At 45.8% G+C, this 17,918-nt stretch overlaps 1 protein-coding gene across 1 annotated transcript in view; it reads right to left on the reverse strand.

Annotated features, from left to right (window-relative positions):
* Positions 1–547: 547 nt before the first annotated feature.
* Positions 548–17,918, reverse strand: part of PRKCI (protein kinase C iota) — a 54,778-nt gene continuing 37,407 nt past the window's right edge. Inside the window, exons 10-18 of the mRNA XM_075570829.1 lie at positions 17,414–17,511; positions 15,519–15,605; positions 13,984–14,119; positions 11,828–11,915; positions 10,461–10,586; positions 8,656–8,735; positions 8,141–8,230; positions 6,487–6,602; positions 548–5,366 (exon numbers count right to left, since the gene is read on the reverse strand). Coding sequence (XP_075426944.1) covers positions 5,279–5,366; positions 6,487–6,602; positions 8,141–8,230; positions 8,656–8,735; positions 10,461–10,586; positions 11,828–11,915; positions 13,984–14,119; positions 15,519–15,605; positions 17,414–17,511 — 909 coding nt within the window. The 3' untranslated portion in view covers positions 548–5,278. The remainder of the gene's footprint in view (positions 5,367–6,486; positions 6,603–8,140; positions 8,231–8,655; positions 8,736–10,460; positions 10,587–11,827; positions 11,916–13,983; positions 14,120–15,518; positions 15,606–17,413; positions 17,512–17,918) is intronic.

The following is a 17,918-nucleotide window of genomic DNA, read 5'->3' on the forward strand; positions in this document are numbered from 1 at the left end:
GTGGGGAAGCGTAAAGTTAAACATCGAAGGCCTAGATTCCTTCAATTCTAATTAATATTGCCCCCCCATATTTTTTTTCCTTGCATGTCTATCCTCCGAAAGATTGTGCATTAATTCAACACAAGTTAAAACGGAGGTAAAATTAGGCAACAATCTTACTGTTCACATACGAAAATCTCCATCAACTCCAGTGGGCATTTTTGGCCAAAAAAAAGCTCTGAGTATATAGAAATGACCCCTTCATGATTTCCAGTTACGGCATATTGTATTTCACAGACTGCTCTTCCAAACACGGACAAAATCCTATTAAATATTCACTTTCTGTTAAAAAGGACTAAAGAATGATATTAATATTGTTTAGTATTCATTCACAATGAGTGATAAACAGGAGCGTAGGAATGGAGGCATTCATCTCACATAACAGGTCGTCTTGCACCGCTTCGTAAATATGGGACAGAATCGAGTTCTATTCTTGAAACTGGTATTTTAAAGGACACACACACACACACACACACACACACACACACACAAAAAACCACATGCACAGTTTGTATAAACAGGATTTATTAAAAGGAAAAATATTAGCAAGTACATGTGACGGTCATACCTTTCCCTCTACATGCAGGCAACGTAACAGTGCTAACTGCAGTCCTCAAGGGCCACCAACAGGTCAGGTTTTAAGGCTATCCTTGCTTCAGCACAGGTGGCTTAATCAGTGGCTGTCTTTGACTGAGCCACCTGTGCTGAAGCAGGGATATCCTGAAAACCCGACCTGTTGATGGCCCTTGAGTTGGCCACCCCTGACCTAAACATTACCGCCGAGCATAGTTCTTGCGCACGCAATAATAACAATTTGCTACGGACAGTACACCATCTCTGTGCTAATGTAGCCTTGCTCCCACTTAAAGGCGCACTCAAGCGCTGGAAATCGCTCCCCCCATCCAGAAAATGAACATGTAAAGAACCATGCCCGAGCATCTCCACCAACTTCTCGCAGCATTCCTAAAGAAACTATAACTTAAACAGCAATCTGCGCAGCAGGGGGTCTGCCTCAAAATTCTGACCGTGCAGTTGCAGGCCTCCCATTCACAACTTTTAAATAACAGGAAATGGCGAACACAGAACAGGCGTCAGTAGCTGTAACATATTAACAAGATAATGTGTTGGAATAAAAAAAAAAAAGAAGGTTTCCACGTTATCCATCCCTTTAATATTGGTTCGATTCTGCAACATGTCAAAAAAATAAAAATTCAGGCGGGACCCTTTATCCGAAACTGCGGCTTTAAATATTTAAGACAGCCTCAAATTCAGATTAAGGAAAAGACAAAAAGAAAAAAAAAAAAAAATAGATAGGGATTTCAATAGTTGTACAAAAAAAAAAAACATTTTGTGCAATAAAACATCAGTATAAAAATGCATATAAAAACGTATTAACCCACAAAAATTATACATCGTAAAATAAAAGAAACAGCTGAAGATAGAGACACTTAAAATGTAAGGATAAAACACAGATACAACTGCAGACTGAAAAGACCGGCAACATGTCCATTAACGTAGGGGAAAGAACTTTAAAAATGGCCGCCTAGGCCTTAATTTGGTGTTTCCTGGTAGAGCAGAGGCGGGCAACTCCAGTCCTCAAGGGCCACCAACAGGTCTTCAGGATATCCCTGCTTCAGCACAGGTGGCTCAATCTGAGCCACTGATTGAGCCACCTGTGCTGAAGCAGGGATATCCTGAAGACCTGACCTGTTGGTGGCACATGGGGACTGGAGTTTGCCGCCCATGTGGTAGAGAATGGCGGGGTGTGAGGGCTCAGAGAGGTTTTCAATGCCCCAATGAAGGTGCATTGGGTTACGCTGTTGAGTTACTCCTCAGCTTTCTACCCCATTCAGGTAAGAAATGATTCCCTTAATATTTCATATTCTTTGCCCATCCTGTGCGCATGCGTTTCCCCCCCCCCCCCTCTGGAATGTGTTAAAAGAGCGTTTGCATCACATTAACCGTTTCGCTGCCAAAAAGGTGCCTGCAACACAAAGTGTTTAAACCCTCTAATTTAGACAAACGGGATTTCCTAAATCAATACTTTTAACATAAAACATGACAGGTATGAGTTTGTCTGTAAATGGCTAATTACAATGATTAAAAAAAAAAAACAACAAAACAAAATCTGAGTAACTTCATGTTTTCAGATCAGAAGCATTACGAGATTGGCTTTCATATTAACATTCATTATCAAGCTTAACGAGACTACACCGCAACTACAGTAGTTCTTGATTCAAATCCATGATTTCAACTATCACAGGAGACTGAATGAACAAGGGGTTAATGGCATCCCCCCCCCACCCCCAAACTAAAAAGTTACCCCAACCCACTCATGCAATGTTTATTTTAGTGCTTTAGTTACACACTAGTCCCTAGAGCACTTGGCATATGGTAACCACACTGCATTGGTGCCTTAAACACTGCAAATCAAGTAGACCACCAGCTACACGAGTTCTTGCCTGCCAACTGTTAACCTTTGAACTCGCTCACGAAGTCTTGTTCATACCAATGCGTAAACGTCGGGTCAAAGTGGTATAAGGAGCCGATTACAAGTGCATATAATGCAGTAAATAGATGGACTTCATCGTTTTTCATAATGTTCTATCGATGCAGTCGGCTGGAGTTCAAGGAGCTGGAGGACTATTTAGGGAAACTCCTCAACACTTCAGCTAGAAAGCCGGCGGATTAAAACGCAGCCGCTCATGTCTGATGGGGAAAGTATTTCCTCCCCCACCAGTCCCCTGAAAAGCAACGTGCGGTGCAGCGGAAGCATGCGGGATTTACCCGGGGATTGGTCAACCCACAAATTTCCCTTACAAAAAAAAAAAAAAAAAAGAGGGTTTAAAAAGTAGATTTACATGCAGACAGTCAAATCCACTATGTTTAATATTATATTTGTAACCTACCACCCATAATCAGTACTATATTCTTCAGAGAGTAAAACATCAGTAATAGCTGATAGAACAGGGCTGGGCAACTTCAATCCTCAAAGGCCACCAACAGGTCAGGTTTTCAGGATATCCCTGCTTCAGTCAGTCTCTGACTGAGCCACCTGTGCTGAAGCAAGGACTGATTGAACCACCTGTGCTGAAGCAGTGATATCCCGAAAACCTGACCTGTTGGGGCTCTTGAGGACAGGAGTTGCCCGTCCCTGCGTTAGAAAGTGCCTTTACCTGCATTGGTTCATACCAGCGTTTACAGAGCGTTTGGCGCAGTTTCTGGACTGTGACGAGGAGTGGAAGTGGCCGTTCTTTCATGGAAAACACTGGCCCTTAACCTTGAGTGCGGTACATATTCAGCTATCGATTTCTGCAAGGTCACAAATTGAACCCGGCTTTAAAAAAAAAAAAAAAAAGGGGGGCTGCTTTATTAAAAACACCGCTATTAGAAGTCCCAGATTCTTCAAGGAGCGAGTACGCCCCGGTCACGAGTAAACCGCTCAATTCGGACAGACTTCTGCATGTGGTGTGAAAAGGGATCATTTCCAGCAATTTGGCACCAGCGTATCATGGTATTAAACACCAAAAGTCTTCACTGCCAGTGTGGCATTCAACACGCGTCACAGCGAGTCAACCCACGTCGCAGGCCACTCTGGCAACGAAAGAGTTAACCCAATAAATACAGAATTGTTTTTTTGTTTCAGTCTGAACGCCCAGAACCATTTTCGGTCTCAGTTATTATTTTTGGGGGACGCAGTGTTTATATTCCATGGATTATTTGTGAGCTAAATAAGGACAATTTCAGCGGACACAAGAGTGTCCCTTTTCCGGCAAATCGATTTAGATTTCACGCCAGCTGGTTTGGAACGCGCACTCTAAATGGAATGTAGTGTTAAAAATTATTTCCTGCGCATGCGTGACCGTTACTCTTCTTGTAGCTCGAAGTTCCCGTGTCCATAACTATGTGGCAGTGAAAGGGGCGAGTGGGATCTAGTCTCGTGTCTCCAAATCGAGCCTCAGGGGAGGATACATGTCCTGGGTTTCCCCCCCAATAGGTATAATCTGCTGTTGACATTTTAATAAAGCACCAAACCGGTTTAATATGAATCAGGAATGACTCCTCTCAAGCAACATAAATCCTTAAATAAACATTGTATTAGAAAGGATATTTTCACGGTCGGTCGCTGTAAAGATGACAAGAAAAGAAGCCATGTGCTGCAAAATGGGACAAGCCACAAATATGCTGCAGTTACACGCTTAGCCCATTTTGCAGTGGTGAGCTGCTTAGCCTATCTCTATAAACACATTAGCATTATGTTGTGGGCCCCTCTGGCTGAGAAAGGGTTAAGGCGATCCCCTGCTTCAGACGTCTGGCAGTGCTTTAAGACTTAAAGGCACCCTCCCACCTGTTCTATGGGTAGCTCAGTGCCGGCGTCCGACCTCTGCTGTGCGCGCTTGGCTCAGCCACGGACCACCCGGGCAGAAAAGATTCCTCCGGGTACTTACTGTAAACCAGGCGTTGCTCAACTCCAGCCCTCAAGTCCCCCCCCCTCCCTTCCCCCCCGCACCAACAGGACAGGTTTTCAGGATAGGACTGGAGTTGAGCACCCCTGACAGACTATACCGACATATTGTGAGTCCAGCTACAGGGCAGTCACAAAGTTCGTGCCTACAGGACCATCTTACTGGTGGATAAAAAGCCACAATTGTTTAACTTCTACCTTGTTCATCAAATAACACACAACGCCTATAGAAGTCTTGGGGGGTACATATGGAGGTTGTGGTTGTTTTTGTTTTTTTTAGCATCGTACTAAAAAAACAAAAAAAAAGCACAGTTCCCAACTCCTGTATCGTGGTATAATCACTTTCCCAAAGAGGCCCAAAGATCACGGTGCTGCTCCAATATTCCATCATCTCAGAAACCATCCCCGTGGACCAATAAAGTGAAGCAGTGAGATGCAGCTGCAAGGTTTTAAACACACTCTTAAAGAAGGCGAGAAACAAATAAAATAAAAATAAATGAACAAGTCCAGTTTCTGGGCCAGAACGGGTCCGGGGAACCCAGGCACGCGTAGTCCGAAAACACCAAGAAAACCGTCAGATTCTTAATGTCACGACATTAACCAATCACATTGCAGCGACTCAAGAGGCTTAAACAGCTGACATACAATAGCAAACAGCGTCGCGGCTTTGCGTTTTCCTGGGTGGTATTCAAGCAGTTGTGCCCATGCAAAGAAAAAGAAAAAAGGCCGAGTCGCTTATTAGGTCAAATGCGTCTAGAAAATGCGCCATCCAATTCATACACATTCTTCTGCAGACATCAGCAGCGGGTTTATATATTCAAAGCCTTCGAATTCAGACTGGTCAATCTTCCTCACGACATCGCTGTTAGAACAAAAACAGAACGCACGGTGTTAAAAGGCTCAGTAATCACACTACCGATGTGGCATTTTCGCAAGAACAAACGAGAACTATGTAGCCCACTTTTTGTTTCCCTTTAATTAATTAATTGTGACAATTACTTGTGTGGAGCAGTGTAAGGAGTATTGTGTGCTTTGGTTAAATCCCTCATCTTATAAAGTTTTAAAGCAGCGGTTTTTCCCCTTCCTTTAATATTCGCTTCAATACAATCCACACAATGATAAGTAATTAGCCAAGCTGCTGATCGATTGGCAAAGATTCGGCTCGGGGGGTTCAGTGCAGAAGAAGAGGACCAAAGATGCAAAGTTCTGTGGGGAAGATCATGTGACCAGGCAGTCACTAGATACAATTGGTGCACTGCTAGAGAGGGCAGGGCTCAAAAAGGGGTGTGCCAGAGCCTGTTTCAGAAGAGGAAGGGACTTTGTAAATGGTTGTTATGGAAAAAAAAAATTCTTGTTACATTATAATACATTAAAAATGTTATTCAGAGTTAATTAAAAAAAAAAAAAGATGCTACAAGTATTTTCTCATAGAACAGAACGGTTTATAAAAAAAACAAAAAAAAAAAACAACACGCACGTAGGATATTGCTTGGTCTGCAGCTTTAAATAGAATTGCTACAAAGCGGGCAGACAGTCAGCGTCTCCATCTGCAATGGGATCTAGTTGCTAATAAATTCTCCTGGCTGCAAAACCAGTGCAAAAAAAAAAAAAAAACAGAGCCATATTCAAAGTCTTTGACTGAGCCCCTGATGGATCCACCTGTGCTGAAGCAGGGATAGCCTGAAAAGCTGACCTGTTGGGGGGCTTGAAGACTGGAGTTGAACACCCCTGCCTTAACCCCTACCCTGCCCTCTCATTCACACTGTTAGCCCGTTAGGAAGGAGGGCATGGAAATCAAGCTGGAACAGGGCTGAACTTCAGCTTAATACTGCCCAACACCCTACATCTAGCTAAAGGGCAGGGTAGGCACCTTACAATAATGAATTCTCCAGAACACATTTTTAACATCCCCCCATAAAAATAAAAAAAAGTCAGCAGCTATTCTGTTTGAAACAAACATTACACAGGATAGTGGGACTTACTCATCATCGGGAGTGAGCTGAACCGGCTCGTTCGTAAACTGTACGTCGAAATTATCCAAGCCAAATTCACCGCAGATGTTTGGCTTAAAGGGTGGGACCACCTGTTTCTGCTCCATCTAAAAGGATGAAAACCAAATGAGGAATTAAGAGAGATCACAGGGTCGGTATCATCTCATATTCGCCATGCGTCGGGTCTCCTCCGGCAGTGAGGGGGTTATTTTTTGACATTTAAAAAATCAGAAGCATCAAAATTGGAGCCAGGCTGCTTGGCACCTCTTAGGCCTCGGCCAGGGTGGCGCTGAGCGGGCGGGCTCATGCCGGCCGCGATGAAACACACTGCGGCAATGTGTGTGGCCAGCATGAGCAAGCGCCTGCGCCTGCTCGGCGCTTAGAGCAAGCAAATGAGATGTTGCTGCTCGCAAGCGTGTCACGCGAGCGGTTCGCCCAATAAGGGCAAACCAGCTCTGTGACGTCGCGGCCGCGCCCCCATGCGAGCGCGCGCCTAGCCGGCCACTAATTGCCCGGCCGAGCAGGGCGAATCGCACGAGCGCTGGCGTGCCCGTTCCCTGCCTGGCCGCAGCCTTATCCACCCAGTGTTCCAATCTGCTGTGAACCAAGAGATATAATACTCCTTTCATTCATGGCTTTCCCCCCCCAAAATAATGTCGCAGCGCCAGCCTCTGCGTGCTTCATATTTTCCCTTCTACCTCTTAGGCCTGGGACATAGAGGAGCAAACAGCGCTGAGCCGCGCTCCTGCTCTGCCTCGCCTGCTCCAAAATGGTGCTTTTTCCTGTCCTTGCAGACGAGGCAGTGAGCGCGGTCAGGGGGCGGGGCGGGGGCGGAGGCGTGCCAGGAGGCGGAGCGAGAGACGAGGCTAGTCCCTCGCTCCCATTGGATGCGAGCGGTCACGTGACCGCTCACATAGCTTCCCCGAGCGGCAAATTTGAAACCTGCCTGTCTCAGCAAAGTTTCTCAGCCTCCGCACGCATGCGGAGGGAGAAACTATAGCCACGCTGATGACAAATGCAGGGGCTTTGTGCATCTGCTCAGCGCGGCTCATCCCACCTCAGCGTGCTTAAAACTCACTATGTCCCAGGCCTTAGTCTAAAATGCACGTGATCTGCCAGCTTCATGCAATGGTGGAGTTTTCTAAGCCATGTACAAGACAATATACCGTATTGGCCCGAATATAGTGCTATGTTTTTTCCCCAAAAATGTCCTTCCAAAAACTGTGCCCGTATTATATGTACAGCCCAACACCTTTTATTTTTCATGTAGAACAGTTTCAAAACTTTAGGGTGGTAGTATGTGCGAAGCCGTACTATATTTGCGCCAATACGGTAAACAGGACATGTGTTTCCATTTTTGGGCAAGATGTCGGCATTGAAACCTCTTTCTTGGATCTCGTGTTTTCCGTGTTCCACGCACGGATACATCCGCCCCCTGATGGAACCGGAAAACAGGAAGAAAGGCAACACATTTCTTATTAAGAATTGCATGTTGCACCTTGCATATTATCGTATACAGAACTGATGCACATTCTCAGCCTGATGAATACCATGCACATCATTGGTTCCAAATACAGTATTACTAATAAAATGATAAGATATGTCCTATTTATAGTTACAAATCATGAAAACGACTCCTACATACCAGGTCCCAGTCCACATTGCGGAAGAATGGATGGCCTTGGATATCGGCAAACCCTGTCTGTGGGTGACAGCCGAGGCGATCCTTTGGCTCCTAAAGAGTTCAACAGAATTCATTAATACCTAGAGCAACATTTATAACAAAACCATTATTCCATATTGCATGTACGTCAGGGCTGGTCAACGGGTGGCCAGAAAGGCCTCAATGCGGCTCCTTGGACTCAGCTGCCCAAGCAACTAGTAGGAAATTAGCAAAGTGCACCGTGTCACACTAATATTCACTCGTAAGGTACGGTCCTGTAAATATATACGGTGCCGAGGTTATAAATGCTGGCAAACTTTGAAATATACTAATTTAAGTTTTTAAATGCATCTAAAATGACATTATATGAAGCTTGTTGCCCTTCTAATCCTAAAGGTTTCCTGATCTGGTCCCTTTGGACAATTGTTTGGCGGAGCCCTGCTGCGGGTGTAGTGACCGGAAGGAAGGAGAAGGGTTTGGATGCCCGGGTCACTCACCTTGTTCAGGAAGCTTTTTAGAACACTTGCTGCTTTTACGGAGAGAGATCTTGGGATACGGATTTGCTTTTCCAGAATGACTAGGAATTAAAAATCAAATAAAAATAAATCAAACATGTTTTTCATTTTGCATAAAGGAAAGTACACGCATTGAAACATAAAACCATGCCAGAGAAGCAGCCCCAAACCGCCCGGTGCTTCTTTTCCATGTCACAATAGCGCGGTTCATTCTAAATAAACTACATTTATAAAGTCTTCTTCTCTGATGGGCGTGTTATACCAGTCACGGGAACCAAAAGGACAGACACACACACAAGTGACATTGTGGAATAAAAATGGAGACTTGGCTGCAGCGTTGGCTTATGGGTAAAAGCTAGATTTGCTGCAGGAATGCATTGTGGGTAACTGGCAGGTGTTTAAGGGCTATGTACGTGTTTTCGGGAAAAACGCTCTATACTTTACTTTAGATTAACCATATATTTTGGGTTAACTGTTTTCTTAGAATATGGGAACAAGGAGATATATGCGAAGGAACAGGAGACCACGAGTCTGCACCCTTGAATGGTGTAAACATGTCTTGTCTATTTTTATTTTTCCAGTATGTCCCCTCTGCCAGAACAGATGCCAATCTGAGCAGCGAATAACCGTTTAGGTGCCAGAACACGAAGTACAGGCCCCATGTTGTACGCTATTGTGAGATTACACATGCACGCTTCTTTGCCTAGGTTTTAAAAGTAGCTGTTTAAGATAAAGATTTCAGTGCCCGTCTTATTCGGACTCAGGTTTGACCATTATATGTACTCTTGTTGTAGCTAAGCAATATGTAATCAAAGTCTTCTGATAGACTGTAACCCTAAAAGTATTGAGAGAAGGGGTATCATTCCTTCCACAAGAGACACAGTGTGATACATACTGTAGATCGCAAGAAACTAGTCCTCTCAGTAATGGATATTATAGAGTATTCTCATTGTAGTACAAATATGTGTTTGTAAAAGTACAGGAAGGGCTAAAAGTTAAAGTAGCATGCCTCCTGGGGACCCAGTATGGTTTGTGTGTGTGTTTTTTGTAATAGGTTTGAAGCAGGGGGTCTCCGGACCTCACTTACTTCCGTAGGCGGTGCCGGTATCTCTCTGCTGTTTAAACGCCCTGTGTCACCTGGGCCAACAGCAAGCCGGCAAGGGATAAGGTCATGGCTTCCTATTGGCCCGTAGGACATTTAAGCCGCCATTATGTTAGCCCAAACTAGCCCAGCCGGAGCGGCTACAGGCACCCCCTTCCGGGATAAATATCTCAGGAAGCAGGAGGGTCCCCAGAGGTGAAATCAATGCGGTTAATCTCCGGAGACCCCCTGCTTCAAAAAATCCATAAAGGGTCCCCAGGAGTGCGGCTTTAAAAATACTGCGTGGGCGCACGCCCCGGCGCTGAGGCTGCACAGCCGGGTACATCCAGTAAAGTGCACAAGACCATGTATATAGCGCCACTCCCTCTGTATAATGACTTGGCTAGAGCAGGGGGGCTCTACTCCAGTCCTCAAGGCCCCTCAACAGGTCAGGTTTTCAGGATATTTCAGCTTCAGCACAGGTGGCTCAATCAGAGGCTCAGTCGGAGACTGAGACTCTGATTGGGCCACCTGTGCTGAAGCAGGGACAGATTGAGCCACTGTGCTGACGCAGGGATATTTTGAAAACCTGACCTGTTGGGGGGTCTATAGCATTCCCGTTGCATACGCTTATGTCAGAGGTAACCAATCAAGCGCCATTAAAATCCCACCAAATAAACCACGTGACTGCATCCTGGCATGTTACCTTGGAAGAGGAAATCCTCCGTGTTTTGGTCAGGATTGTCCGAGCTTCCGACGATGTCGAATGGCGACCTTCCGGCCATCATCTCAAACATCAGAACCCCCAAAGCCCACCAGTCCACACTGAAACCTTCAAAAACAGACGAAAAGGCAAAAAAACAAGTCAAACACGGACCTGCAGACCTGTTTGTCTCACCCCGAGCTGCAGGTGCAAATAAAACATGCAATGTAGCAGCTCATTGTCTTTGTATAAAAGTGGGGGCCCGCCTAGTGACAGGGGGTGGGGGGGATCAATAACAGCTGGGATCTTCGTGTCTGAGGGCTTATAGTTATTTATCACAGACAGGCAGGACACACAGACAGGCAGGACACACAGACAGGCAGGACACACAGACAGGCAGGCAGGACACACACAGGCAGGCAGGACACACACAGGCAGGCAGGACACACACAGGCAGGCAGGACACACACAGGCAGGCAGGACACAGACAGGCAGGCAGGACACACAGGCAGGCAGGCAGGACACACAGGCAGGCAGGCAGGACACAGACAGCCAGGCAGGCAGGACACAGACAGGCAGGCAGGCAGGACACAGACAGACAGGCAGGACACACACAGGCAGGCAGGACACAGACAGGCAGGCAGGACACAGACAGGCAGGCAGGACACAGAGAGGCAGGCAGGACACAGAGAGGCAGGCAGGACACAGAGAGGCAGGCAGGACACAGAGAGGCAGGCAGGACACAGAGAGGCAGGCAGGACACAGAGAGGCAGGCAGGACACAGAGAGGCAGGCAGGACACAGAGAGGCAGGCAGGACACAGAGAGGCAGGCAGGACACAGGCAGGCAGGACACAGACAGGCAGGCAGGACACAGACAGGCAGGACGGACACAGACAGGCAGGACGGACACAGACAGGCAGGACACAAAGACAGGCAGGACACACAGACAGGCAGGACACACAGACAGGCAGGACACAGACAGGCAGGACACACTTAAAGCTCATTATTATTAGATTTAAAAAAAAACAGGAATGAAAGATTCTACATTTAAAAAGTTGCAAATCATTTCACTAAAGCAAGCGTGGCCAACTCCAGTCCTCAAAGGCCAACCAACAGGTCAGGTTTTCTAGATATCCCACCCACAGCACAGGTGGCTCAATGAGTGGCTGAGTCAACAACTGTTTTAACCACCTGTGCTGAAGCAGGGATATCCTTAAAACATGGCCTGTCGGTAGCCCTTGAGGAATGAGTTAGCCACCCCGTGTTAAGACAATAGGCAGGGCACAATGTTCCCTGTGGGCGGGATTAACCAGTGACGTCAGCTCACTGAGAGCAGACTGCCGCAGACTGCCCGGGCTACAATGATTACCATAATCTTCCCCTCGCAGGATTTCCGGAGCGATGTAATTCGGCGTGCCGCAGAACGTGCTCGTCGTGTCTCCGGGGCGCAATCCTTCCTTCAAGACACCAAAAAGGAGAAAGATTTAGAGGACTTGCCGGTTACAAAACCTTCTCGGACTCTGCCGCGTCCAAGATGACCGCCTTCCGCCTAAACCCGCCCGCCTTTCCTTGCAGTCGCGAGCGACAGGAAAGCTGCTGCAGGCGCGATACAACGCACGCCCCAAGAGATCAGTCCAGGATTTTGGACTTTCTTTATCAAATAAAGAAATCTCACGTGTGAGCACATTCACGTGTCTCGGGCAGCTCTGCCCTTCCCCATTATCTCTTAGCACTGCTTCCACTGCAGCCAAGGATTCTGGGTAATAACATGCAAATGAGCACACCGTGTCGCCGTTCACTTCCTGTCCATTTTAACATGGACCCCTATAAGCATATGCCTGTCATATTAAACAATGTTGTCCTTTTAGGTCTCTTCAGTGTGAGACTGGTTACCCCGGCTTTGCAACGTGAAGTTGGAATAGATTTAAACCGCATCTTATATACGTTATGGTGGGTGCAAAAGTGACAATACAGTGTACACAGTACAGTGTACAGGAAATAAAAACATCACGTGTGAGCACAGTCACATGTCCCAGCCAGGTCTGCAGCCCTACCCTTCCCCATTATCTCTTAGCATACAGTGCTTCCACTGCAGCGAGGGATTCTGGGTAATGACATGCAAATTTACTTTTTTTTTGTTTTACAATTTTAGGCAGCAGGAAGTATTGATTTACAGTAAGCAAATCAAACACTTCCGCTCTATTCAAAGAGTGAGGGTAACAAAATACTACGGAGTACGGAAACTGCCCCCCCGTCAGGGTTGTATTTCACGCAGAAAGGCGCCGTCTGTGTCTCCCAGAGATAGAAAACCAAACATGCTAAATATATTCAGAATGTCACAGACGAAAGACCATACCGCTTCAATGCCCGTCCCGTAAAAACGTTATTAAAAACCTCATTTCCATAGCGTGAAGTGGAAAGAACGGAACCCAGCGCGCGCTGGACATTTATTGATCCATCGGGGAAAAAAAATTCCCGGCAAATTTCCACGTGGGGGCTGGTGGTCTCTCTTCTTTCTACGACACACACGTGGACATTTCTGGCGTCTCCAGGAAACCGCGGCTGGATTACACCAACGGTGCGGGCAAATTCCTTCAATTCCGGAGGGGTTTTTGTGTGACGTTTATGCAATGTCTTTTTTTTTTTTTTACATTTTTTATACAGGATTTACTCCCCAAACACAGCAGGACATCGTCAGACCTTTTACTGCCGAAATCTGACAAAATCCACGGACAGATTTAAGGACAAAGAACATTGTTTAATTGGGTAATAAAAAAGACCTTAGAATATATCCATCAAGTACGGGGAGGAAAAAAAACCCAAACACCATTTTCTTGTTAAAAGCCCTTTGGATGGCCGGTGTGTGCGCGCGAGTGTGCACACGCACACAAACACACACACAATTAGAGGTCAATCAGACAATGTAAACCCGAGTGGTAAACTAATTTGTATTGATCCAGAATATAGACAAGAAAAAAAACCCTGTGCAACATTTGCCAATTCTGTTTCACACGGGAAAAATATATTTCCTGACTGATTAAAGGTCCGTGGAGCAAACCCCTGAACCTGCTCAGCGTATCCATGGAAAGATTCCCTTTCTGAGAAGGTGATACTTTACTGGGTGATTGTACAAGAATATCACCAAATCACAAGCAGAGGGGATGGAAGAGCGGTGTATTCCAGGGGAGAACGTGAGCCCAGGCTCACTAAATAGTGCGAAGATTTATCACGCCTTCATTCCCCTTCATGTGAATGCGAAAAAGAAAAAAAACTCACAGAATTGGCCAAAAATCCTTAAAATCAATAGTATTTGAGTTACCGCGTTATTGCAAGGGAAGGTATTGGACAGGTAGAGGAATTGTTTTGGCAACGGCGGTATTTACTTACGTCGAAGAAGTGGCCATTTCTGTATAATGGACATTTAAGCGTGATAAATAACGGCGCTTTCCTTTACTTTGGTGACGGATACACAGGACAGGAAAGGGGTTACCGGCCAACGCGCATAAAACATGTCTCCCCCCTCACCTTGCACATCCCGTAGTCTGTCAGTTTGATGTGCCCTTCAGAATCCAATAAGACATTGTCCAGTTTTAAATCCCTATAAATTATTCCGTGCTCGTGAAGGTAGTTTAATGCCAGACTGATTTCTGCAGAATAAAACCTAGAGGGAGAAACACACAAGAATATTACAAGACAAGTAACGTGTGTACAAAACTGCAGACTAACTCCAGTTGCAGCCGTGTATACGGCAATATAAAAATGCAGCCAAAAAGGTATGTTATTGCCAGAATCTATGCTTTTGTTATTCCTACAAGCAAATTCTAGATGTACTCAATCCTTAAAGCAGCAATACTACGTTCCTCCCCCTTTTTTCTTCTGTTTATACATGTGGCAGTGTATCATTTTATATTCTTCCCTAAACTGGCAATCGTGTGGTGCTCCCGTTATAAATCTGTCAAAATCCTGATTGTGTGCCTATTATAATGGCCGCCTCTCAGTTCCACTCAATCCTTCAGTCAGTGTAACAAGTGTAACAATGTATCCTTATATTACTAAGGTAACATTATCTATTGTAACAGTTTACAGCTCAAACTGCTGGCGACATTGGCAACAAATTATCACAAACAGGAAAGTGTCGCACAGATCTTGCGCTGCTGGGGAGGTGGATAAAACCTGTGACAAAGTGAGAATATGACTTAAAGGGGAGGTCTGACATAACAGCACTGGGATCTAAGCAACCATTTTAAGTCAGCATCCATCTTAGGTGCCTGATATTGTCTATTGTCTGTATGAAAGTTGGTATGGACGTTAGTTTAAAATACATTTTTTTCTGCTGAAGTTCCAATTGATATTGAGCGGTTCACTTAAGCCACAAGACCTTGGAGAAGAGCAAAGTGCCAATGTTATGAAAATAAGAGACAGATAGGCACTGTCTCGCATTCCGAGGGGGGGGGGGGGGGGAGTCCATGAAGTTCTGTATGTAGAGAAAAGGTCAACGGCTTGTATAAGGAATATTGCTGAATCATTTCATTTATGCATCCCATAATGTCATTAACTCAATGTGTTCATATTCATATTTTGCTTACGTAGTGACGACACGCAACCTCGTATAGGGGGCGTGGGCTTAGTATTTTGTGTATAAATAAGGCCTGTATGCCACCATGTCGTTGGGAGAGTTTTATTTTGAAACTCTCCTCTGCGTGTGCACCGTACACTGCAATAAACTTATTTGTCATTCTGCAAAACATATCCTCAGACTTGTGTTTTTTATTCACAACTTTCACACCTGCTATAGAAATCAAAGGAAGCTCAGGATATTAAAACTCATTAAAAATGGCATTAAGAGTTGGAGAAAAAAATAAATTAAAAAAAAACCCCATAAGATTTCATGTTTTGCTGCCTTAAGTAGCACAAAGCGCGTTCATACCGTCTCACAATATCGCAGACATTCAATACCGCGGACAGCGCAAACATGTACTGATCAAACGGACACGTTCACGGATTACACCCGGACACGGATTACACCCGGACACGCTATTTTGTTGCAATGTAACACAAACCTTGCGTGTTCTTCAGGAAGTTTTCGCTGACGTTGCATGTGGAACATCAGATCTCCACCATTTACGTACTCAATCACAAAAAACAGCCTGAAACACAGCGGAACGGAACATTCACATATACAGTGCAGGGAACGGAAAGCAATGTTAATATAATAATATGTTGATATATCACGCATGTATTGCACGGGCCATTCCAGTCATATTTTAGATAGTCCTAAAACAAAATGCAAAATACACAATCCCAGCAAGCTCGCACACACACACACGCGCACACACACACACACACACACACACACACACACACACACACACACACACACACACACACACACACACACACACACACACACACACACACACACACACACACACACACACACACACACACACACACACACACACACACACACACACCACCCCCCTCCTGTTCACCATTATCTCCTAGCATACAGCGCTTCCACTGCAGCAAGGGATTCTGGGAAATGACAAGTAAATGAGCACAAAGGGTCACTTTTTGCTTCAAGTCCATATTGACATGAACCCCTATGAGCTTATGCCTGCTGCATATCCCAACTTATCTAAGATATATAGATAGATATCTATTTATTTGTGTCCAAAGGATGCTACTGGGCGTGGCCAAATGTATACAAAAAGACAAAATTACCCAATGCTACAGTACATCCAATATGACAAAAAAAATATTAGTATTCTCATGAGTAAGGGTTATTTAGTTAAACCCTTTGGCCAAAGTGTTGTAAGCCTCCAGCCACGTCACAGCATGACCAGTATGCCGGTCCTAACACTACTATTTTTGTATTTGTTGTATAAAGCTCAACATATACATTTCTGCTGGCAGGATGTTAGCGGGGAGTTAAAATGGCCGCCCAAATGAGCCAACCTGTTGATGAGAGCAATGAAGACGTACCCCTCCACTAGGAGAAAGTGGCAGGTGGGACATTAGACTCGGATTAATCCTTTACAAAAACATGAAATGGGTAAAGGGAGCTAAAAGGTTAATAAAATCCAGAGCAGGGACCAGGCAGTCCCCCTGACTATGAACAAAAGGAAAAGCATGCTTTTCTCGCGCGTGCCTTGCTTGTGCGTACACACGAACAGCCACTCAAGTACCGCACTGAACATCTTTAATCTGTGCAGCTATCCCACTGCAGACAGCAGAATATATATTCCCATGGGGCACAGCAGCAGCGCTGCGCAATCTTTCCTGCTCGCGCTCCCCCTCCTGCTTCCCTCCCTGCTCGCTCCCCCCCCCTCTCCCTCCCTTATCTACTCTCTGGCTTCCGGGGTCACATGACCTCGCGGGGTCACGACATCACGTTGCCATGCCAACGTGACGTCACTTGACCCCGCTGTGTCATTTGACGCCACGTTGCCGAAGAGAAGCTGCACAGTCCTCACACGATCCCCCGGCATTAATTTAAATGCCTTGGGGGGAAGAGCGCGGGGCCTCTGCAACCGCCGTGCCCCCCCCCCTGAACAATCTTGCGCGCCCCCAGTGTGCACACCCCAGTGCGCGGGTAGTCAACTCCAGTCCTCAAAGGCCACCAACAGGTCAGGTTTTCAGGATATTCCTGCTTCAGCACAGATGGCTCAATCAGTTGCTCAGTCAAAGACCGAGCCACCTGTGCTGAAGCAGAGATATCCTGAAAACCTGACCTGTTGGTGGCCCTTGAATACTGGAGTTGGCCACCGCTGACTTACAGGAATATCCCCAATATGCATCCGAGCAGAACCATGCACAATGATAGCAGAGATCCCAAACTGGATCGTTGCATGGAGAGGCATTCAATACCTTATCAACGCACACGAATGAGCGGCCACGTTCCTATACCAGAGAGAGAAAAAGCCCACGGACATATATAAGTGGGAACTTGTACCTGCTTTCTGTCTGGAAACAGGAGTGCAGCCCGACAAGGAAAGGGTGATTCGATGCCTGCTCAAAAACGTGCTTCTCCGTCTGTACCCAATCAATATCCTACACACGGAAAGAAACAGAGGTCCATGTGAGGAACAAGCACACCCCCCTCGCGCAATTCAAATAACGCGAGTAACAGATCCGTACAAGTCCACATCCCACATAAGGGGGGGTTATGGGAGGTGAAAAGTTCCCCCGGCCCGTTTAATTGTGGACACGGGTTAAGCGTTTTTGTTCTCAAGTGAAGCAGGGCCCCAAAGACACTCAGAACCGAGGGCTGGAGAAAATTCGACTAAATAGGAAAAGCACCAAACATGAATAGTGCAGTCTGCTGCAGAGTCACGTTTTCCCGTACGCACGCTGCTGCCAGTGATTTCAAGGTGTAATCACACGGTATACAGGTGTTGCAAAAATGTTACAATAGCGTGCACGTGCTCAACACCTTCTCTACCTTTATTACATCGGTT

The sequence above is a fragment of the Ascaphus truei genome, chromosome 14 (genome assembly GCF_040206685.1).
Source record: "Ascaphus truei isolate aAscTru1 chromosome 14, aAscTru1.hap1, whole genome shotgun sequence".
Classification (NCBI taxonomy): domain Eukaryota; kingdom Metazoa; phylum Chordata; class Amphibia; order Anura; family Ascaphidae; genus Ascaphus; species Ascaphus truei.